The 23,786-nt window shown below is 50.9% G+C and overlaps 2 protein-coding genes across 5 annotated transcripts in view; one reads left to right on the top strand and one right to left on the bottom strand.

Annotated features, from left to right (window-relative positions):
• Window positions 1-16,716, top strand: part of PACC1 (proton activated chloride channel 1) — a 45,357-nt gene extending 28,641 nt beyond the window's left edge. For 2 of the 3 annotated variants that reach the window (XM_032862794.1, XM_032862796.1), the window contains exons 3-8: window positions 4,433-4,642; window positions 6,101-6,252; window positions 10,994-11,136; window positions 12,035-12,179; window positions 14,434-14,541; window positions 16,169-16,715. In XM_032862794.1, coding sequence (XP_032718685.1) covers window positions 4,433-4,642; window positions 6,101-6,252; window positions 10,994-11,136; window positions 12,035-12,179; window positions 14,434-14,541; window positions 16,169-16,330 — 920 coding nt within the window. In that variant the 3' untranslated portion in view covers window positions 16,331-16,715. Of the gene's footprint in view, window positions 1-4,432; window positions 4,643-6,100; window positions 6,253-10,993; window positions 11,137-12,034; window positions 12,180-14,433; window positions 14,542-16,168 lie in introns of all 3 variants that reach the window. The other variant, XM_032862795.1, reaches the window with a different exon arrangement.
• Window positions 16,717-19,267: 2,551 nt separating this feature from the next.
• The window catches only part of PPP2R5A (protein phosphatase 2 regulatory subunit B'alpha), a 58,934-nt gene continuing 54,415 nt past the window's right edge, over window positions 19,268-23,786 (bottom strand). For both annotated transcript variants that reach the window (XM_032862799.1, XM_032862800.1), the window contains exons 9-13: window positions 23,009-23,059; window positions 22,361-22,480; window positions 22,152-22,279; window positions 21,379-21,480; window positions 19,268-19,905 (exon numbers count right to left, since the gene is read on the bottom strand). In XM_032862799.1, coding sequence (XP_032718690.1) covers window positions 19,773-19,905; window positions 21,379-21,480; window positions 22,152-22,279; window positions 22,361-22,480; window positions 23,009-23,059 — 534 coding nt within the window. In that variant the 3' untranslated portion in view covers window positions 19,268-19,772. The remainder of the gene's footprint in view (window positions 19,906-21,378; window positions 21,481-22,151; window positions 22,280-22,360; window positions 22,481-23,008; window positions 23,060-23,786) is intronic.

Consider the following 23,786-nt stretch of genomic DNA (forward strand, 5'->3'; position numbering starts at 1 on the left):
TTAGTTCTTTTTCTGAAGATTCATCTTGTTTTTTTGTTTGGAGCATGTTTATGTGTCTACTCATTTTGTTTGATCTTCAGTGCTTTCATGAATTGGGTGAAACAGCTACCTCTCCCTGTTTTGAAAGAGTAGACGTCATGTAGGGACTTACCTGCATAGACTGTGTGTGCCTGCCCGTGTCTAGCTTTGTCTGGCTGACCGGAGCTGTATTGGGTGCCAACTAGGGGTCCTTGGGTATTCTTTGCAGGAAGCATCCTGGCAGGGAACACTGAAGTTGGTGGTGAGGATGGGATGGAGGTCTGGGGTGTGCCATGCTGGGGCCACATGGCGCTTGAGCAGGCATGTGTTGGGGGGCACCTTGGGAATATGGCTAGAGCTGGTTTGGGCTGGGAGCCTGAAGCTCACTGAGGCAGTAGGTGGGCTCGAGCATCTAGCCTCTGCTCCCATCTGTGCTACCAAAGTGGAGGGGCAACATAAACGGTGGTGCTCCCCAGCACCTCTGACCCCAGAGAAAATTCTTGGAATCCCCCCGACCCCTACCCTGGTTTGTCAGAGGCTCTAGGATTAGTGAATGGGTTTCCTTCACCTTTAGTCATTTAAGCCTTTTAAACCACAGCTTTTTTTCTGTGCCCCAGGATAGGTGAATCTGCTTGAGGGTCCTTCAGTGCTCTCCCCCTCTACTCCAGTCTGCTGTGTCAGGGAGGGGTGCCAGCGACTCTGTCTTTGGTTGTGCAGAAGCTGTCTGATCAGCCGTCAGTTCTTCAGGAGGAATTATTCTATATCTGGTTGTAGAATTGACATGACCATGGGAGGACATGAGTTCAAGGTCTTCCTATGTTGCCATCTTGGATCCTCCTCTAGTCTGTTTACATTTAATGTAACTATTCATATGGTTTGATTTGGTTCTACCAGTTTACTGTTTTCTGTTTGTCTCATGTATTTTTTTGTTTCTCCATATTTCTTTCATGCAGCCTTTTTTTGCGGGGGGGGGGGTAGCGAAGCAAAGTTTGCTTATTGAGTGATTTCTTGAGCGATTGCAAAAGTGATAGTACAAAGCTCCCAAGGAGGGAGGGGACCTGAAGGGGTTGCCCTCTTGCAACTTATAAACCTTATGATGTTGTATAATTTTTGCTCTAGTAGTCTTATGTTTTAAAAATACATAAGCAGCTTTTTATTTTTACCTACTTATTTAGCATTTCAGTGATCTTTATTCCTTCCTGTATGTTTGAAATTTATCTAGTGTTAGTTCCCTTTGGCTCTCAGAATTTCTTTAACGTGTATCATGGTGCAGATGTGTTGGCAATGAATTCTTTCAGCTTTTATGTTTGAAAATATCTTTATTTTACCTTCATTTTTTGAAAGTTAGTTTTGCTGGAATTTAATTCAGGGTTGACAGAATTTTTTTTCTTCCCACCCTTTAAAGATGTTCCGTTGTCTTTGGCCTCCCTTATTTGTGATCAAAAGTTACTTGTCATTAGATATAATATCCTGTATGTAATTTGTCTTTTTTTTTTTTTCTAGCTACTTTCAAGATTTTTTCTCTTTGCGTTTGTAGTTTGACTGTGACTTGTCTAGGAACGGTTTCTTATTTATTCTGTTTGACATATATGGAGCTTCTAGGATCTGCAAATTGATGTTTTTTTCCCGGCCCATTATTTTTTCACATACTCTTTGTAACCCATTTTTCTCTCTTCAGTAGATGTTGTTAGACTGTGGAATATTGTCCCACAGTTATCTAGATAGTCTCCGTACAGTGTTTCCTTCAGTCTTTTTTTTTTTAAACTTGGTTAACTTTTGTTTATGTAACTTCAACTGCACTGACTCTTTTTTTTCTGCTTTCTTTGCTATTAAGACAGTGCAGGGAATTTTTCATTTCATTTCATTACTTTCCAGCTTTAGAATTTCTATTTGGTTGTGTTTTTTTTTTTTTTTTAAATATTTGTGAGAGAGAGAGCGAGCAAGCATGAGGCAGGGGCAGGGACAGAGGGAGATGGAGAAACAGGCTCCCCGTTGAGCAGGAAGTCCCTGTGGGTGGTGATCCCAGGACCCTGAGATCATGACCTGAGCTGAAGGCAGATGCTTAAGTGACTGAGCCACCCAGGTGTCCCTGGTTCTTTTTTATAGTTTCTGTTTCTCTATTTCCTCTTCGTCCATTCCTTATCTATATATTTTCCTTTAATTCCTTCAAGTGCTGTAAAGTTCCTGTCTGCCGATGGCAACATCTGGGTCATCATGGCCTTGATTTCTTTTTCTTTTTTCTTGTTTTTTTACATGATTTTTTTCTTTTCTTTTCTTTTCTTTTTAAATTAACATATATTATTTGTCTCAGGGGTACAGGTCTGTGAGTCATCAGTCTTACACAATTCACAGCACTCATCATAGCACATACCCTCCCCAGTGTCCCATCACCCAGCCACCCCATCCCTTCCATCCCTCTCCCCTCCAGCAACCCTCGCCGAGTTGGCTTTGATTTCTATAGACTACTTTTTCCATTGAGTTTGGGTCATATTTTCTTGTTTCTTTGCATGTCTCTTGATTTCTGATTCAACAGAAAACATGATAATGGTGCAGTATGGAGGTTCTGGATTCTGTTACAGCCCTCTGAGGGACTTTTGTCTTAGCAGGCAGTTAATGTCATGAGACTCAATTTCCAGACTCCTGGCTCCCCTCTACTAGCAGCCACTGAAATCTCCACTCACTTTTTTATGTTTCCACCTGCTGCTTTTCCTCTTGGGCCTCTTGGGGTCTCCAGCCAAGAATTTGAACATATTTTATTGCAGATTTGGGGGTTCACCCTCCCCATCCTTTTCAAAGTTCCCCTTAACTTTCTGCCTGCTCTGCCCGCCCTGAACTCTGTCCACTGCCACCTGGCAGAACAAGCGAATTTATAAACGTGGTCAGGTTCATTTTCTTTCCTTCCAGGGTTGACTTTTCTCATTTCTGCCTGCTTTTGGTCATTCTCCAGTGCCCTCACATAATTTTTAAGTATTTTGTCCAAATTTTGTAACTGCTGTCTGTAGGAGAGTGGTGTGACCAAGCTGCTCTGTCATTGGTGGAAGCCAGAAGCCAAGCACATACATTTTTGGACTTATGTTCACACTTCTCCTCGGCCTTGGGCTCAGCTGCTGTGGAGGGACTCGGGCTTTTTCCCCTGGGAGCTCCAGTTTCAGCCGAGGAGTAGAGATGATGCAGAGAGAACACCATGGGAATGTCTCAGTCGACTTGGGGTGCTGTGCCAAAGAACCCCAGGCTGGGTGGCTTACACAACATTTTTTTTTTCTCAGTTCTAGAGATTGGAAATCAAAGATCAAGGTGCTGGCCAAGTTTTGGTTTCTCATGAGGCCCCTCTCCCTGGCTCACACATGGTCATCTTTTCCCTGTGTTCTCATGGGGCTTTATCTCTGTGTGTCTATGTCCCTGGTGTCCCTTCATCTTTCTTATGAGGACACTAGTCCTGTTGGATCCAGTCCCCGCCATTATGCCCTCATTATCTCCTTAAAGGCCCTATTTCCAAGTGAAGGCACACTGAGGATTAGGGCCTCAGTGTATAAGGTTGTTGGGTGGACACGTGATTTAGTCTGTAGCAGAGCATGATCAAGGCTGGGGACGGTCTGGGAGCAGGCAGGAGCGGCTGAGCCGTGCTGTGGGAATGGCGTCGGGACGCATCTCTTCAGCCTTTGAGCCGCTTACCATAGCCATGCCTGCTGCTGCTCTCTCCCAGGCACGTTGTGAGGGGCTTGTGGTTCAGCATGGGCAGGACTGGCTCTGCCCTCATGGAGTTCACAGACGAGGAAGGTGGGAAGACGTGCAGATGGACAGTGAGGTCACAGAGTGATGAGAGAAGACATCTGGTGCCTTGGGAGCACTGACAAAGGGGTCCTCCATCCAGTGTATGGGTCGGGGAAGGCTTCCTCGAGGAGATGCGTTTCTAAACCAGAACCTGAAGTGCGAGTTAGGAGTCAGTCATGGAGGAAAAGGGCTTCAGGCCAAGCACAGGAATGGGCAGATGGCGGGGGGGGGGGGGCGGGGGCCGGGGGGGGGGGGGGCTCTGCACCCCGGAGGAACAGAAAGTCATTCAGCACGGTGGGAGCCAGAGGCGCCGGAGGAGCAGAGCGGTGAGGGAGAAGGCCAGAAAGATCGGCTGGGGCCAGCTTCCGTGTTGGATTGTGACTCTGTCCCCGGATGGGAAAGAAGTGTTAAAGAGAGTAGCCGTCTCCTTCTCGGAGGCCCCTTTCTGGCACAGTAAGTGCCCGGTGAATGTTGACACGTGCCACGTGTTATGGTTTGGGGGAGGGGGCTGAGGTGGTTGGAGGGTTGGGGGTGCAGATGACTTGCTTCCTTGGTAAAGCAGGGGAAGGGCCGGGAGGTCGCCGACCGCCTCCGGCTGCACCTGCCGCCGGCTCCGGGTCACGCGTGTGGTGTTGCTTTTCAGCCCTGGACAGCGAGTCCGCCTCCAGCAGCATCCGCTTCAGCAAGGCCTGCCTGAAGAACGTCTTCTCCGTCCTGCTCATCCTCATCTACCTGCTGCTCATGGCCGTGGCTGTCTTCCTGGTCTACCAGACCATCACAGACTTCCGAGAGAAGCTCAAGCACCCCGTCATGTCCGTGTCTTACAAGGAGGTGGATCGCTATGACGCCCCAGGTAGACAGCCTGCCCCGGACGGGCAGCGGGGCCCAGGTCTGGGGCGCCGGCTTATGGAAGAGCCCCCGATGCCCTCCCCCACCGTGCTGGACAGCCGGGGGGCAGCGGGCAGCCGGAGCCGGGCACGGTCTGGGTGTAGAGGACGCGCCCAGGGAGCTGCTGTCAGTACCCAGCAGAGCGTGTCCTGTGCGGAGCCGAGGGGTGGACGGGGCCGGGTGCGGTCACTGCGTAACCAGGGTGGGCGAGGAAGGCTTCGCACGGAGCCGGATTTGAGCCCGGCCTTGACAGATGAGAAGAGTGTTTTTCTGGGAGGGGGATGAGCGGGAGCAGGGGTGCGTATAGGGAGGCGGAGGGCTTCCCTGGAGAGGATGGGTCTAGCCTGGCTCCAGCTCGAGGCTGGTGATGAAGAGCAGTGGGGTGAAGGGTGGCAGGGGAGGTAAAGCCACCCAGACGTGGCTGGGGCCCTGCCTGGGAGGGGGCTCCCTGTCTTTCCTGTCCCAGTGCGGGGGGGCAGTCCCTGAGGAGGAGCCATCTCTGCTCTAGAGGGTAGTGTCTGGGAGCCTGGTACCAGTTCCTCCTGGTAGCCTGGGAGCCTGGCCCTGGGCTCTGGAAGTGTGGGCAGGAATCGGGAGGCAGGAGTTCAGAGGGCTCTGGCTGTGCGCACGGGCCGTGTGCACCTGCTCTGCCCACAGGATGCCCGACTCACCCTCTGGATGGCCTGGCCGCAGGGCAAAGCCAGAGTCTCAGGGGCCTTTGCCTGCGCTTCTGGGAAGCGTGTGGCGTCTTCGCCCATCTTTGCCTGTCTTGTGTCGGTGCCTCTTCTCTGTGGGTCTGCCTTGGTCCCTTGATCTGCGGGTGTTTCTTTCTGAGCTCGGCCTGCGTCTGGTGCCGCACACCGCTCTCGGGTGTTCTGTCACCGAGGTCGGATGGCTGCTGTCAGGAGAGCCTGGAATGAGGTGCTCTGGCTGTGGGGAGGGAGGGACCGTTGAGGTGTCAATCACACCTAGAGTCCCCCCTCCCATCAGAGCAGGAGGTGAGAGGCAAAGTGAGCCGTGGGGAGTCCCACAGCGGGGAGCCTCCCAGGCAAGGTGCAAGTGGCTGGTGGTGTGGGGGGCTGGCATGGCCAGGGTCGGGCATGGAGGCCCCCTCGGGGTGCGCTGAATGGGCCGTGAAATAGGGTGGGTTTTGGTGTAGGCGCCAGGAAGCCCGCATCCCAGGCCAGGAGAGGGGCCTTCTGGGAAGGGGATTGTGTCTTCCTTTAGAGTAGGGCTTTTTGAGGGCAGCAGAGGTGGCTCCCCACCCTCCAAAACCCTCTTCTTCTCCCTCTTCTGCTGTCACTTGAGGAGTCTTGAACTGCGGTTGTTGGTAGGAGTGAAAAAATGTGTGTGACTTGGTTTTAGGGGTGTGGGTAGGGACCGTGACTTCTGACAGTCCCTTTTTCCTGTCTGTGCACTCTAGGGATTGCTCTGTACCCGGGTCAGGCCCAGCTGCTCAGCTGCAAGCACTATTACGAGGTCATTCCACCTCTGAGGAGCCCCGGCCAGCCGGGTGACATGGACTGCACCACCCAGAGGATCAACTACACAGACCCTTTCTCCAACCAGACCCTGGTAACGCCTATCCCCCCACGCCAGGCCTGGGCAGGCCGCTCGGTCAGCCTGGCACCCCGCAGCCCCCTGTCTTCTGTCTGCCACGAGGCCACTCCTACTCCCTTTGTGCAGACCTTGGCCCCTGGCGACCATGAGGCTGTCCCAGGTGGAGTCATGGCCATGCCTGGCTGGCCTGAGTCACCAGGGGCTATGGGGGCTTCAGCGTTCTCTGGGTGCTCCTCGGGGGTTCCCGACAGCGTGGTAAGAGCCTGTCCTTGGCGGGAGGATGTAGGGCTGCAGGGGGTGAGGCCAGTGTGGTGTCGTGGAGTGAGTCCTGTACCTGAGTGCCCAACACAATTGCCACGTAGGGCCAACGGATTCATTCATTCCTGGGGATGGGGCCTGGGAAGCCGTATTTTGAAGTAAACAGGCCAACGGGAAGAAGCCGGTCTGGGAACGAGGATCCCCGGCCCTGGTGGCAACCGCACAGGGTTTGGAAGGCAGGGAAGGAATTTCCTATTTATGTAAATCTTCTCTATTGCATCCCATGTCCTTGTTTCAGAGAGGACTGAATGGGGCTGAGTAAAGGTTTTCCAGATCAAAGAAAGGAAAGGGGCTTTAAGGTGGAGGCAGCAGCTGCGGGTGTCTGGAGGGGCAGGTGCCCCCCACCCCCCTCAGTGGGAGGACGAGCTGAGGAAAGGCCGGATGACAAGGGCTCGCCTGTGGCTCCTGGGGTGGTCTGAGGTGGAGAGCCCGGCCGGGACGGTTCTGTTCACCTTCGTCCTGGGCTTCCTCCTAAGATCCGGCTGAAATGATTCCCTCTCCGGCAGAAACTAGAGTAAAATAACGTTTCCATGACAGTCCCACAAACCCAGAGCAGGTATCACCAGTGGACAAGACATTTTGGGCTGGTGTGAAATACAGATCGGGTCTCTGGACCCAGCAAACCGCCCCCACCCTGAAGTCGGCGAGGGGAAAGCCTTCGGTCCGGCTCCCAGCTCCGCACCCGCCCGCTCGGAGGGCAGGGGTCAGGGGCAGCGGGCGGGACGGTCATCATGGCACTGCCCGTTGGTGGGGCCTCCTGGGCCTTCTGCCCTCCCGGGGCATGGGGAGCTGCGGGGCATGACTTTTGCTTCTGGGTAAGAACATTCTCTGTGGAGGCTCAGAGGAGCTTCCCCGCTGGGCGCCGGGGCAGCCGAGAGAACTGGAGCAGAACTTGAGACGGGCCTCCAGGGCCGACGGGGCGCCAGGTACCGGAGAGGACTCTGTTCCCAGGAGGGAAATCCGCCACGTACGCGGCCTGCTGGCCTTGCCTGCCCGCGGCCCCGGAGCGCCAGCCGCAGGCCAGTGTGGGCATGAGCGACCCCCGGGGGGCACCTGCGCCCCGGACCTGTGCTCGTCGCCCTGGCCCGTCCTTCAGGTGGGAGTGGAGAAGTTCGGCTCGTTAGACGTTTTCGGGAAACCAGTGGCATGGAAGAGGACCAGGAGGGACCGGCGGAATGGACTCCGTAGGGTGGGGAATGGATGCTAATTTAGATGAAGGGAAGCGTAGTTTTTAGGAACGTTAAGAGGAGCAGGATACACCCCAGGAATGCTGTGCGGACCCCCACTCCCGCTGCCCGCTCTGGGAAACCCTGCTGGATGGCCGGGCTGCGCGGGGGTCTCGGGGTGGCTATTCCCCCCGCCCCCGTGGCTGTCCCCCGGCTGAGCGGTGCCACCGAGGAGCCCCTCGCGCTCGTCCCCAGACCTGGCGGTGCCAGCGGCACCATTCGCACTCGTTACGCAGTTTAACGACCCGCTATGAGCACCCCCGAAGTGAGGGCGCCCAAGGAGAGTCGTCGGCACAGAGACGACGCTGAAGGCCGTGCGCGCGTCTGGCTCCGGGTGATGGTTTGTCTCCAGCGGGGCTGGATGTGGCTCATTGCTGTCCGCAGCCGAGAGCTGGGAGGGCTTCTGGCCTCTCTGGGAGGTGAGGCGGGGAGGGAAGGCCAGGCGGGCACAGGAGAGTGCCCGTGGGGAGGGGGCCGTGGGAGCCCAGGGCAGCTGTGGTGTCTCTGCAGGCCCCCAGGGAGCTCCATGGTTGGAGGCATCTGTGCCCCACCGCAGCCCCTGGCCGTGGCCTCCCGGCAGACTGGGCCTTGGTGGAGGTCCCCGGTGGCTGTGCCTGGCGTGGACATCAGAAAGTGTGCCCCCGCCTCCCCCCACCCCCGCCTTGGAGGTTGGCTCGCATCCTGCTCCCACCTCCGCCCCCTTTGTTTGTAGCGAGGCATCTGAGAAGTGGGTCTGCTTCAGGCCGTTTAGGTCCTGGCCGGTCTGTGTGCACGTGGCCCACCGGGGGCCTCCCCTGACCCGCTTCGTCAGGCTCCTGATCCCCATGTTTCCTAGTCTCCCTCATGCCTTCCGTTCAGTGACATTTACCGCGGTAGGGGCCGCCGGGCTCCAGGCTGTAGGACCCATTCCTCTCCTCACCACCTGCCGTGTCCCCGGGTCCAGATGGCAAGCCCTTGCCTCCTTCGCTTTGCTCCCAGAGCATTCCCTGTGTGTTGGGCCGACACTAGCCCGAGCTGCTGGGCAAAACCACGCACCCCTAATGGACACCGTGGCTGCGGCCACAGAGGAGTCTGCTTCTCGGGAACCCGTTGGGCATGTGGGCGGGGGGGGCGCCAGGGGCGGCCAGCAATGGCTTCTGTCCGTCACTCTGCCATCCGCAGGACAGGCTCTTGGGCCTTGTGGGCAGTCCTGGCTCACGGTGACGGGCACGTGCGGCGTCCCCTGAGTCTCTTCTGTGCATGTTCCAGGAACTTGATCACACGGCCACGGCCGGGCTGCTGAGACCGGGGACTGGGGAAGGGGGTAAAGGAACAGTTCGCATTCTCTGCTGCCACCGACATGTCGCGGAAGGGCTGGGAATGGAAAGGACCAAGATCTCTTGGAAAGATGCAGCAAGAGGCAGGCAGAGTGAGGGCGGCGTTCCTGTCGGTCGACCTGGAACGCCAGGAGCAACGGGCTCCAAGAGGGGTGTTTAACTCGGATGGAAAAATAGAGGACTATCCACTAGGATGCAACAGTCAGAAATCTGTATGTGCCGGACAGCATTCCGTTTGTGTATTTTAGGCAAAACCTGATAGAAATAAGAAATAGCCGTTGCCTTAAAGGGTGACTAAATCTGTACTTTTCTCTCTCACGTTCACTGATCAAATAGACAAAAGGAGTGAGGATAAGAATTGAACAGCACAATTCATCAGTTTAGAGTGAGTGTGTGTGTGACACTTTGTGCCTGACATCGCTCACTCTCCAGGTGTCTGTAGAGCGTTGGTAACAGTGACTGACGTTAAGATGATTTTCCCCAAGTTAACCTGCAAATCCAGGTTGTCCGTTAAAAGTCCCAGTTGATGTTTCCATGGAATTTAACAATCTAGTTTTAAAATGTCCTCTTAGAAGAGCACGTGTACAGCAATCACCCCACTGGATTTGGGGACAGGGAGCAGCACAGTGGAGGTTTCCTGCCTGGTCAGATGACAGAACCGTGTAAACCCGGGGAGCAAGCCCACATCTGCCTGTTGTCTGGGGAACGGGATGCAGGTCCCTGTTTCATACCAGATACAAAACTGAAAGCCGGGCACATAAAGCATCTGAATGTAGAACCTTTAAAAAGTGTTCTAGGGGCGCCTGGGTGGCTCAGTGGGTTAAGCCTCTGCCTTCGCCTTGGGTCATGATCTCAGGGTCCTGGGATCGAGCCCCGCCTGGGGCTCTCTGCTCGGTGGGGGGCCTGCTTCCCGCTCTCTCTCTGCCTGACTCTCTGCCTGTTTGTGATCTCTCTCTCTGAAATAAACAAAATCTTTAAAAAAAAAAAAAGTGTTCTAAAGAAATACAGGAGGGAGTGCTTGGGTGGCCCAGTCGGTTAAGCATCTGACTCTTGATTTCAGCTCAGGTCAGGATCTCAGGGTCATGAGCTCGAGCCCCACGTCAGGTTCTGTGCTCAGTGGGGGTCTGCTTGGGATTCTCTCACTCTGCCCCTCCTCTCCCCTTCCCCCCCCCAACCCCTGCTACCATGCTCTCTCTTTCTCTCACACACTTCTTTTCTTTTCTCTCTTTTTTTTTTTTTAAGAGAGAGTAAGAAAAATATAGACCATTGATGTAATTTTGGTTTTCCTTGACCAGTAAAACCCAGAAGCCATAAAGAGAAAGATTTACAGATATCACTGTATCAGATTTAAAGCGTAATGTAAAAAATGACATTAGAAACAAAGTTTGATGGAAAAGTGACAGACTGGAAGAAAACATTTGTACATGAAATGGATGTAAGCTAGCATCCTTTTATTAATTAATTAATTAAAGCACGCATCAGCAGGGGAGGGGCAGAGGCAGAGAGAGAGACTGTCCAGCAGACTCTCCGCTCAGCAGGGAGACTGACTCAGGCTCGATCTCACAACCCTGAGACCATGACCAGAGCCAACATCAAGAGTCAGACGCTCAGCGGATGGAACCACCCAGGCGCCCCACGAGCATCCTTCCTAAGTGAAGGGCTCCCTAGCTCAGGCAGCCCTGAGAAAGGTGGACAGAGGACAGTTGCTCTTGGCTCTGGTCCAGCGGTGTCCAGAGAGCCACCCCGCAGGGCTGAAGGGGAGTGAGCACAGACAGCGGCCCGGGTGGCCTGGGGTCCTCTGGGGTCCGCCGGGCGAGGAGCTTTCCGGTCACACATGTCCAGAGCGGAGCAGCCGCAGCTCCCCCACGGCTGATTCTGGCCTTCGTGTGTCTGCAGAAATCCGCCCTGATCGTGCAGGGGCCCCGCGAGGTGAAGAAGCGGGAGCTGGTCTTCCTCCAGTTCCGCCTGAATGAGAGCAGCGAGGACTTCAGCGCCATCGATTACCTCCTCTTCTCGTCCTTCCAGGAGTTCCTGCGCAGGTGCCTTTCCAGTCCGAAGCGGGCTGGCCCATCCCGGGGCAGGGGCGGGCACACGGGGCGGCCATGACCCGGCGGCCCAGGGGCCTGACCTGGAGCCCGGAGGCCCCGGGAGACCTGTGCTTACAAAGTGCGGCAGGTCTGGTGTGGCGCGTGTTCGGACCCGCGGGCCGAGAGCAAGGTCCTGTCACTGCTAGGACCTTGTGTGCCCCTGAGTCCCTGGCGCCGGGCCAGGTGTCCCCTGCGCTGTCAGGGCAGCACGTCTAGCCCTCAGTGTGTGTTTAATATGGGCAGGAGAGTTCCGTCTGCTGGGGGCGCCTGGCCGTGCCCTCTCTGGGGCCCGGAGTGGGCACTGGGATTGCAAGTGTTTTCTTCACGTGCCTGACTCCGGCCTCCAGGCCCTGCAGAGCCCAGGGCGCCCCTGAAGGGAAGTGGGGTGGCAGTCACCGCGGAGGAGAGGCTGCTCCCCTGGCTGAGGCTGCGGGCCATCTTCCCTGCTCACACACCCCTGCTCCGTCCTTCTGGAGCCTGGAGCCTCTGCCTGTGGCATCTTCACCCTGTCTGCTGCCACTGTTCCCTCGGGCCTCCCTGCTGGAGCTGCTGGCTGGGCAGATACCATGGGGACCCATCTGGGGAGGGGAGGCCAGCGGGTGCCGCTGCAGACTTGGGGCCGGTGCTCTGGGAGCAGGTGGGAAGGAGGAGGGACTCCCCCCATGAGAGGCCACCTCGAGCCGGGTGACAGCTCTCCCTGCGTGTGCAAACCCAGACACGGAGCTTGGAAAGGAAACAGGAAGTGGGCAGCCCCCCGGTGATGCCAGCCAAGGAGCCTGCTGGAAGCAGGGGCTGGAGTTCGAGTTTGGCTGTTGGGCCTAACTGGACCCTTTCTTCTGTGTCTTCCCAGCCCAGACAGGGTGGGCTTCATGCAGGCCTGCGAGAGCGCCTATTCCAGCTGGAAGTTTTCCGGGGGCTTCCGCACGTGGGTCAAGATGTCCCTGGTGAAGACGAAGGAAGAGGACGGGCGGGAGGCGGTGGAGTTCCGGCAGGAGGTAGGTGGCCCTGGCTTTGCTTTCCCCTGCCGGCCGCCGCCTCCCTTGATTCGGGGGTGCAGAGGAGCTTTGCAGTAGAGATGACCTCTGGGCAGTCTTCAGAGTAGAAGGGACCCCGTGCCAGGGAGGAGATGTGCTCCCTGGGCCCTTCCCTGGGCCACCGTCGATCCCCGCCAAACACGTGGCCAAGCACAGACGCCTGCGTTTCGCAGAGCTGGTGACTTAGCCCACACAGCCTGGGTTCTCGGCCCTCGGAGGCTGCTGGCAGCATGGGAGACGGGCCACTTGCAGGGAGGAGACGAGATGCGGAGGCCTCTGAAAGTTGTGCACCTGATGATCCGTTGGGATGCATGGGGAGAAATCCTAGCTTTCTCCTTGTATTAATTTATCATCCTTTTTGCTATTTCTGAATATCTTGAAAGGCGTGTCACGTTAGAACAGCAATAGCAATGTTACGTCACTTTGGAAGAGTCATATATATGGAGGGTATTTGCTCAGAACATGATCCTAATGGGAAGTGTGACTGAAAGCTTTCCGCCAGCTGGCCTGGAGCCTGAAGGTGCCCCCGGAGTTTCCGGCCGCGGTCCCGGCGGTAGATGGGAGAAGACCTGGGGAAGAGACCTGGCGGTAGGGATGGAGGGAGAGAGCATTTTTGTTGCCACAGCAGGGCTGTTTGTCAGTCACCATTGAAAGCAAGGCCGCACCCCTACCTTTGGGACCTCCGCCTTGGCCATGGCTGCTCCTGCCCACATCCACAACCAGAGCCCGCCATCCTGTGTATCAGTGGCTGGCTGCTTGCAGAGGTGACGAGGAGATGGGTCTGTTCTAGAAAACTCTCTTCCTCCTTGGAGATGTTCCACTGGGTTGGACTCTGTGGGGGCAGCATCGGGAAGGGCCTGGGTTGGACTAGAAGGACCGACTCCACTGACGCGGCTATCAGAAGCCAACGCCCCTTCCCTGTCCGTGGGACCTCAGGCTGCTCCGGATGAGACCTCTGGGAAGGGCATAAAGCCGATTTTCTTCAAGAGGACAGGCTTGGGGAGCCTGGGTGGCTCAGTGGGTTAAGCCTCTGCCTTCGGCTCAGGTAATGATCTCAGGGTGCTGGGATCGAGCCCCGCATCAGGCTCTCTACTCAGCAGGGAGCCTGCTTCCCACCCCCCCACCCGCCACATCCCCCGCTGCCTGCCTCTCTGCCTGCTTGTGATCTCTGTCAAATAAATAAATAAAATCTTAAAAAGAAAAGGACAGGCTTTTTTCCTGTCCCAGGATGTGGCAACTTGCCTGGCAATGAGTCCTTAAAGTATTCCTAGTTTTCAGCTAGCCGTCACATTCTAGATTTTTAGTGCACACTTTTCTCCAAGAGCCCCTAGGACCTTCCTCATTTGGCCCCACAGCGGCTGAGAAAAGGGTACCCGGTACCTTCCCCTCGCAGTGTGGTGCTGCCTGTCTGCCCAGCTCCCCTGCAGGAGGAGGAGCCCAAGGGGACCAAAGTCCCAGCGAACCTGTACATCTCAGAATGTCTGCTTTTCATTATTGTCTAAACTGGAAGTCTTTTGGTGGGTGACCTGAACCCTGTTGAACAAGAGAAAGTTTTTTTTATGAAGTGTTTTAAAGTTTAAAATACTTAACATATGTATTGTCTCCTTTGGTCCCTCCCACACCTCGGTGATGTCAGCACTTTGCCCACAGTGGGGCGAGGGGCGAGGTCAGGTTGGACACAGCCCTACGGCTGGACCTGGCGGCTTCCCCGGGACCTGTTTGCTCCCCATGACAGCAGGCAGAGTGTTTAGTGATCGTGCACCAGATCTTAGCAAGCCGCCTACTACGCACAGCCGCTTAGGTCTGGGAGGTTGCACTTTGTCCCTAGAGACCTGAAGGGTCGAAATACTCCGCTTTTAAGATCAAGTGTTTTGAAATTTGAGGCTCTGTGGCTTCTAATTATGCCTAACGTGGTCCTTCGAGTATGGTTTAGCTCTGAGTCTGATGCCCAGTGGCCGTTTGGTGATGACCCAGAGCACCCACTATGCGTCCCAGATCCTGTTCATTTCCCCAGGGGGCTTCCGGAAGCCAGCGTAGTCTCAGCTCTGGTACCAGTCTCGGGATGTTGTTTATGAGATTTCTGGCTTTGTCCGTCCATAAGGTGGTGTGAAGGGAGCCCCGGTTCAAGATCCCCTCACCGCCCTCTCCTTCCCTGCGACGCGGGCTAGGGAGGGGCGCGGAGGAGGTAATCCTGCTTTCTCTCCTCTGTGTCCAGACCAGCGTGGTCAACTACATTGATCAGAGGCCAGCAGCCGAAAGGAGCGCTCAGCTGTTTTTTGTTGTCTTTGAATGGAAAGATCCTTTCATCCAGAAAGTCCAAGACGTGAGTATTGCTTCGGGTCACAAGAGCGGGTTCCCTGTGCCAGGGTACTCTGACTCCTTGCAGGCTGTCCTCGTCTCCTTTCGCCGCACAAATTTGTTTGTCATTTATGACATTCGTGTTCTGTGTTGTGTTTCAGTGGCCGTCACTAGCCAGTTGACCCTGTGAGGGCGGGGCTTCTTCTTTCATTCATGGTCGCTGTTACCATCCGGCGGGGTGCTTAGTGCAAAGTCCTTGCTTGGTAGTAATGTTAAGTGAATGAACTGAGTAGAAAGCCTGGATTGTGTTAAGATAATGTCTAGATTACAGCTTTTGGAATCCCTTCTTTTTTTCTTTTTTTTTTTTTTAATGGGTCTCTGTTGGGTAATGATCCTTATTTGTTGTCAGAGCAGAAAGGTACAAAGAAAAATTAACAGTGTGTCAATTAATGCCAGATTCTCAGACTCCATCTTGGAGGGGAGGAATGATGGGACAGTTTTGCTAAAGGAACTGTCCAGGGAGACACCATCACCAGAGCCAGTCCCCAGTCTAATGCTAGATAATTCCCCAAACGTCCTGATGTGGTCGTGGCTTCAGGGAAGTGCCTTCTGTGGCTGAGACCCGAGCGTGGAGTGTCTCTGTGATCATAGCTGCTCCTAGTGTCCCACCCTGCCGGGCATCGTGGGCTGCCAGAGCCACGTGCGCAGGGGCGCGTGCAGCTCCGGGAGTGCGGGTTCAGGGTAGAGGAGCGAATGCCTTCAGCTCTGCGCGTCAGTTGCGTGCTGAGCCGTTTTCCACTTAGGCCATTACTCAGTCGGAGGCGCCCATTGGCGGAGGAAAGGCCACACCTGAGACGGGCCAGCCCTGAGCAGTGGCACCGGGGGGAGCGTTTTGTACCCGGGAGCCCTGAGGCTCCCCTTGTCCAAGGTCACCCTGCTCGGCTGACCTGGGGTTGCTGTGGTTCCCGTGCTGGGGACTCAGAAATGCAAGAGGAGACGTGAGCCTGGAAGGGTTTCGGCATTGAGTGGCTCTGGAGGGACTCGTCACAGACAGGAAGTGGCTGCCAGGGTTTTTGTGGGATGAAGGTCTCGGTTTTGGCTTCGTGGTCAGAGAGCGGAGCTCCAGGGAGCTGGGAGCGGTCCGCACAGCTGGGGAGCAGGAAAGCATCACAGGCCGGGGGCGTCCAAGGGCATAGCCTGGAGGTAGGAGTCCAGGACAGGGGACTGCCCCTGGACCAGACGGAGGGCAAGTTGGCGTAACTGAGATGGGAAGAAAACAAGAGGAACTGACCTGACGGGAGAGGGTACAGTTCTGGGGGGAACTGGTCTCAGAGCAAGTTCACTTACTGTGGATGAGGCCAGAAATTTAAACCTCAGTACTGAGTATCTAATTTGTGCAGAGCTTTTTTAAGAAACTTTTTTTTTTTTTTCAGGATCCATTTAGGGGAGGAAGGGATTAGTGTTTTTCTTCTCAAACTTGAGCTTTGCACGGTTTAGTCAGAAGGAGGTACAGCCACGGCAGCTGTGGGACGCGGGCGTTTTTCCTGCCCCTCGCGCCGTGTGGGGTGGGAGGCTCTGATGAGGACGCTGGTGTGACCTCGGAAGCAGAGGGGAAGCACGCCGGTAAGCTTGTGTGTGTCGCTCTTTTCCAGATAATCACCGCCAATCCTTGGAACACAATCGCCCTTCTCTGTGGGGCCTTCCTGGCGTTGTTTAAAGCAGCAGAGTTTGCCAAACTGAGTGTGAAGTGGATGATCAAAATTAGGAAGAGATACCTTAAAAAAAGAGGTCAGGCAGCAAACCACATAAGCTGAGGTGGCCTCGTGGTGTTGGTAGAACTGCCCCCGGCAATGGAAGTTCTCGTCATTTCTGTTTTGGTAAACGGAGCGGCCAGCGGCCCTGTGCTCACCTGCCACGGCCTCGCTGGGAGGACCAGCCTGCCAGACTGCAGCTTCTAACCTGGCCCCGAAAGAGGATGTTTAGAGCCTAATGGAACAGATCCGGTGGATAACCTACAACCTATTTAAGTATTTAAATTATTAATGAACATTTTTGGACACATGAATAGGGATTGCGGAAGATGGAATTAGCTATGTCTCAGGTTTTCTGAAGGTTTGTGAAGCTGCCTTTCTTACTTGGTTCGGTGTATAGTTAAGCTCTAACGGGATAATCCAGGCTCTACATTTCACCTTAGTCCCCCCAACCCCCGAGGTTTTTATAAAGTGGACAGAAGAGTGTGATTTTCCCCCCAAATCCTGAGGCTGCAGATGTGCAGGTTCTGCGTTGAGCCCTCTGCGCCCCGTACCCAAGGGCAGAATCCGGCGTCTCCAGCGTCACCCGCCAGTTCCATCATCCAGCCTCTGACACGCGCTCTCATTTGTTAAATTTTAAATGGGACTTTTGTAAAGCTTCTAGAAAGTAGTGCTAAGATATCTTGAGGATTGACTAGCCACCTACGTGTCTGGCTCCAATATCTGTTGATGCGGGTATGAGCACGCAGTGATTAACATGCAGAAGCCCTGGGACGTGTACACGGGAGGTGCCTACTCAGTGTATTTTGATGATTTTCTTAACAGGTAAATAAAAGTTAGGTTAATGCAAAAGGAGTCAGTGTGCCAGTATGAGTCTGCTCGATCGGTAGGCACCAGTACGCTTTCATTCTGTGACCTCCAAGTGAGTGGCCTCGTGAGCTCAGACTCCCCAGATGGACGATCTGGACTCCCGAGTTACGTCATGACTGTGTCCAAGGCAAGGCAGGTGGCCCAGTGGGGAAGAGTGACAGATGTACTCCCGTGAATAAGCTGTGCTCTGTTCCTGCCCTACCAAAGCACCCATCTGAGAAAGGGGCACTCAGCGTGACCCTCGAAGCCTTCAGCCTAGCTTTTGACAGAGGTGAGTACTCCGTATTTTTCACACAGTAGCCATGGGGTGATTTAAGGTTATGGAAATTGCCTCCAGAGTTTCAAATTATTTACATGCCCTTTGCTTCTGAAGAGGACTTGGTAACACTTCCTGCATTTTATAACCCGGCTTTAAGTAATTTAAAGAGGGAAAACTCAAATGTAGAAGTGGGGCACTCATGTCTCACTCAGGAAGACACTGTTATTTGATTGAATTATTAAAGATAAACTTGTGCAAAGAAATATTCGCTAGTACTCTCTGCCACCGAAGTGTGCACATTCAAACGTGAGCCTAGATCTTGTCTCTCCGTAAAGTCTTTCTTGTAAGGCAAGTGCAGAGGCAGGCGTAGCTTACCTTAATACTGGAAAACGTGTGTGTGTGTGACAGTATCTCTAAAGATGACACACCACTTTAGTATTTAATAAAATTTGCTCCAACGAACATACTAAAACTTGAAACTGCATTTCCTGTATTGTGGAAAGTTGAGAGACCGCTTACATGCGCTTTAGAATAAGCAGATAGTTAGGAAGTGAGCATTTTTAGCTTGTCAAAGAGAAAACCAGCCTGCCCGAACGCACTGTGGCTGCTCTCCAGCGAAGGAAATCTAGAAACCTGCCGCTAACACTTAGACCTAACCTTCAGTTTCTGGAGAGGCAGGGGCTAGCCTTTCCGTCTGTGTTCTGTATGTGGTAGGCTCACCCCTGCCTTCCTGGGCTGCCCCTGGCGGGCAGCAGCCCTGCTGGCTCGGGCCAGCGCGGCCGTTTCGGTGCGAGCGCGCTGCTCGGGGCTGCCGGGAGAAGGCGGCTCCGTGAGACGCTCGCGCACAGCCATGTGCCGAAAGGAGGAGTTTCTCTGGGCGCCTCAGCGAGTGAAAGGAGCTGCTTTCACAGTGACCTTGGAATTGTGTGCAGGACCCAGGCTAGAATTTTTCATGAATGCAAAAGAGCGGAAAGTTTAACGTCTCATTTCCGACTCTGGCCGTGATTTCTCTGAACCTCACGCAGGGAAGTGTTCATTATAAATTTTGAGATTTATCCTTGTGGTCTTGTTTGAATTGAAATGACATTTAAGGTAATTTGAACCTAGTCTCTGAACACAGACATGAAAGATGAAAGGATGTCCTAAAACTTAGAATTTTACGCAGGTATTCCGGAAACCCGATGTAGTTTGGTGGGTTGCTGCAGCCGTCGTGTGTGTCGTATGAACGTAAGGGCAGCAGGCTGCTTCTGGACGCTCAGCTCGGAGCTGGAAAAAGCAAAGACAACATAGGCAAAATACAAACATAGACTTTATTAAATGCTGCTCAATCCCCCAGTGAAGATCTTTCGTTACAAAACAGTTCTCCGCACAACTGCAAGTAGAGATTGGAATGGTCCTCACGGCAAAAGGTGTGAGAAATACTTGACCAAGTGAAAACATAAAGACCTTTCTATAGTCAAGGACTCTACAGGGGAAGCCTACTGCGTTTCCTTTCAATAAAGCCAGGCGGTGACCGTGAGCGCTCTGCGTCACCACACTGTGGGACTCAAAGCCGCCTTCCCTGGGGCAGCAGGGACTGGAGCAAGGGCAGGGCGTGAGGACTGGCAAGGTCCTGCCTTCAGCCTTCGGGAGGAAGAGGAGGGATGAACGGAGAGGCAGGCTCGGGGCGCCCCTGCGGCACCCCTGCGGCGCCCCTGCGGGTCTGGGCTCGTCACCCTGGGGAGTTGCAGACGAAGGGGGCTATCCATGAGGAACAACCTGAAGAATTTGGTTTACTTTCCCAGCTTTTATTTGTATTTTGTGCTTTAAAAAGTCTGGAGATTGAAGTTTCTGCTCACATTCCAGAGCGCAGAAATCGCTCTAAGGAAGGAAGGCTTAGGGCCGGTAACTCCCCCCATCGTATTTCTGGGAGCAACCAAGAGAAGGGTAAGGATTACCACCTTAGTTTTGTTTTAGGAAATAGTCTTTTTCCCAGGATGTAACTAAGGTCTGCAGCAATGTGAAAAGCACATTATAAAAGGGAAAAATACACAGAGCAGACGACTATCTCTATGTGCAACACAATCAAAAAAAGAATTCAAGTCATAATTCTTACCACTCCCATAATTCTCTCACTTATATCATAGATGATAAAGTTCATTCATTTCGGTGAAACTTGAGAAGTGACACAATAAATCCATGATTAGACAGAGGTTACAATATACTGTGGCCATGATAACAGCACAGGGCTATGTTTAGTCCATATTTTTCATTTACAGTTGCCAGAAAAAAAGTTGGCCTTTTAATTATATTATACTGAGAGGTTTGTTTCATAATTTTTACATATTTCAAAAAAGTGTACAAAACTGCCTATCCAACAGCGGTGGTGGGCTTTTTTTATTCGTCACTTGTATTGCTGAGAATACTGTGCATGTTGTAAGCACTGTTCTGCTTTTCCAGAGCTTTCTTTAGCTTTAGCTCCTCTAATTTCTTCCATAATTCTTCACGTTCCAATTCCTTCTTTTTCTCTCTGTAGATAAACCAAAATTTTTGTAGTCAGAAGCCTTTAAGGAACTTGCTGTTTGGCAGTTTGCTGGGGAACATATTATCCACCCACATTTCACTTAAATCCCTTTACTGAAGCGTTTGAGGCCAATTACCTGGAGCACCTAATTATTCTGTCACTGTCCTATGTGACTAACACCTCTATGCATCTCCTGTACCAGCTCAGAGTTACTCCTTGCTTTCCCTGCATGTTCTCACATCCATGACTGCTACTGTCATTTGTGCCTTATTACATTCACTTTCTCACCTAACCCTCTTACAACCTTTGGAGCCGCGATGGTCATCCTTTTCCGGTGGCTATGAGGTCAGGCCGCAGCCACTTCTGGGTGGAATCATCTCTCTAGCCACTAATCAGTCAAGACAACAAAATTCAAAATATTTTTTGTTTCAACTGTTTAATTTCAAATCTAAGAAACACTTCTGAATAACTTGGGCCAAATTATTCTGAAGGACTATATGAACACCTAAAGATGGTTTTGTAAATAGGATGATGATTCTTAGTTATGTGAAATATCCAAGTTTCACGTGATTCTAATCATCTTTCTTTTTCCCCATTGCTTCCTGAAGTTGAAACTATATACCTAATTTCTTTTCCTGCCTGAAAGGTTTTTTTTTTTTTTTTTTTTAAAGTTACTGAGGGACACTAGGATGGCCCTGAAGAAGAGCTATCCTTGTTCTACCCGCTACAGGAAAACCCTGATTAGGAATTTATAGTCAAAAGAGATAAGCTTTTCCAAACAATAGGTAATAAACTTCTTAGAAGGAAATGGTAGCTATTATCCTCCAATGATGGGTGGGTGGAGGCAGAGTGGTTATGGCCTGCCTCATGTTTGAAATAATCACTTTCTTCTCATTTATTTCATATATGAGGTTCTCCAAAAGAGGTGATCACTTAGGCAGGTTTGTCAATGCTGCTATGTGTTACCATCTCTAAAATATTAACTGTTGCAAGGAACAAAATAGTCACAGTTGAGCCAGAAGCAGACTATGTGAGCTCCCTCCGACCAAAAAAGAACTATGCTGAACTTTTAAGATACCACTTTGTTAAAATGGGCAACTTAGCCCTATCAAACATTGTGCAGAGAGCCTCTGAAGAGTCAAGCTCGCTGCGGAAGCGATTTTCATAAATACATAGGTCAAATTGTTTAAATTTGGCATGAATTGTATTTCGTGATGCAGGTGCTACCAGACTGATGAACTCTAAGGCTCGGAATGAGAAACAGGATTTATAATCCACATTAAAACTGTAATCCAACCAGCAGGGAAACTTCTTTATTTGGAAAGGACTTAAAAGAGTTTGAGCATTACAATTTGAAAGTCTAGATATAACTGACTCAAACACTATAATTTTAACTTGGGCAAGATACCTTATTGGATTGAATCACATTCAACTAATCTAAAATGTATAGATAACCTGGTAATTAAAAATACCAAATACCTTTGTCTTTCAGCTTTGTATGAACTAGTAAGGTCATCAAAAAGCTTGCCATTCATTTCCATTAGGGTTTTCAGCACATTGTATACCAGTGCTACGATGGTCCTAAAATGAAAATCAGCAGTGTTGGGTCACAGGAAATGTAACATTATTATCCCTAAATGGTGGCTGATTCACTTAATCCATTTTAGAGATGATAAACTAAAGTGCAAGAGGTTTAATAATTTGCTCAAGGTCACACAGCCAGTGGTGACAGAGATGGTCTGATTTCAAAATTCATGTCTGCCTTATATATTACGCTTAAACTCTTAAAATGTCACTTTCATGTCTGCTCTCTAGTCTACTGTCTCAAGCTAACAGTATTAAAAGATGAGAATATAACTTGTAAAAAAAAAAAAAAGGCTAACTTGTAAGAAAAACAGAAAGTAGGATAAGGGTTTTACAGAGGTTAGAATACATGCACAATCTGAACATTGCTGATGTGACCTTAAGTGCTCCAGCCTCTCCCTGGGAGTGCTAACCCATGAGGTTTGTGCCGCCTCTGCAGAAGCTGGCTTGGTCTCCCCACCTGGGTTTGACCACACAGTAGTGCGAGATTAAATTGAAACCAAGAACTTAATAATTAACTGTATGTATATCAAGTACACAATAGAACAGCATTGTGATGTTAACCTTGGAATAAGTTCCAAGTCTGTATAGGTTTCATGTATGAGTTAGATCGAAAGAAAAAAAAGCACAAACATAAGAATAATACCATCAACACAAAAGACACTTACGGATTCCAGTGTTCTTTGGAGATTTTGTACAAACTGCCAAACATAATTGGCAGAATTTTATCAATGTTCTCCTCAATCAAACTAAGAATATATTCATTATTCCAGAAGTACAATGCCCTTTCTGCAACCTAAGAAGACATTTACAAATGTCAAAACTCAGAGAAAAAAGAAATAATAGTATAAAAATGGCTTCACTGAAAATATCATACCTGAAAATGAGAACTGGATACACACTTGGATATCTGCTTAAAAAGGGGTTCTTCGATTTTTTTGAACTGTGTGGGTTCAATGACATCTAAGATTTCTTCAATTTCTCCTAAAAACATCACCTAGGTTAAAAAAATTTTTCTTTTAAGAAACATAAATTACATGATGTTAACATAGAAGTGAAACTACAAATAAGAAGGTTAACCTACAAATTACATAGTGGACAAAATGAAGGTCTTGATTATATATACAATTTACTATAATGTTCAGCTTTCCCACCAAGTCTAATTCCCAAAAGACCACCACTTCTTGCTTGGTGGCAGTGACAATATAGCCAGCCCATAGAAACATGTTTTTTGTTTGTTTTAAGGATTTTATGTATTTGACAGAGAGAAGCCAGTGGGGGGAGGAGGGAGAGGGAGGAGCAGCAGAGTGAGAGAGAAGCAGGTTCCCTGCTGAACAGGGAGCCTGATGTGGGCTCAATCCCGGAACCTGGGATCATGACTTGAACCCAAGACAGATGCTTAACCGACTGAGCCACCCAGGCACCCCAAGAAGCATGATTTATAATTTAGCCCTAAGATTAAAAATTTTAATAAAATTGTGCTTTTTTTTTTTTTTTTTTTTTTTTTTTTTTTTGAACAACCTACCTCTTTCTGACTGCATGTTTTTGGCCAAAATTTCAGCAACCCTCTGATCACCTGCAAAAAGGGAAAAGTTCAGCACAAATTAAGCAATGAAGTTGGTTAACCCCAGGGAATTTTTAGTAATTGTGATTATATCAATATTCAGTCTGAAGTAGATCAATATTATTTAATATCTAAGTGTATCCCCAGAATTCCTGCTCAGCTTTATACTTTTTAATAATCCAACATATTTATTAAGTACCTTTGTACCAGATACTGTTCTAGATGCTAGAAATACAATGATGAACAAGACAGATGAGATCCCTGATTTTCCATTAAACTCAGATTATCCATTAAACATAGAAGTAATTCTAATAGTAAGTGCTACTTATATTAGTAGGAAAATAAAAACACGATAATGAGTGCGGGAGATAAGTTATTTTAGGGAGAAACTAAGGAACAAAGAATTCCTGTTACTTAAAACCATCTGAACCATCAGAGAGCTTCCCAATTTATTTCATAGCTAGCACTATCTTGATAACCAAAATACAAGGAAGGGATCATAAATTTAAGTGAACACAGTTGCAAAACTTTATATTAAACCAAGTGTTAACTATATATTAACAGAACACTACTACTTGTCCCCTTATACCTTATTCCAGAAATTCCAGTTCAACTCATTACAGTTTTAAGTTAAAAGGGAAAATTTTAAAATCTTTAAAAATTTCAAACCTACTTGACTAGCAAAAATGTTAAAGCTTAATATTGAGCATTGGCCTGGGTGAGGGAAAAGATATCTTCA

Source organism: Lontra canadensis, unplaced genomic scaffold, assembly GCF_010015895.1.
Source record: "Lontra canadensis isolate GAN:19392208 unplaced genomic scaffold, GSC_riverotter_1.0 scaffold24, whole genome shotgun sequence".
NCBI classification, from domain to species: Eukaryota; Metazoa; Chordata; class Mammalia; order Carnivora; family Mustelidae; genus Lontra; species Lontra canadensis.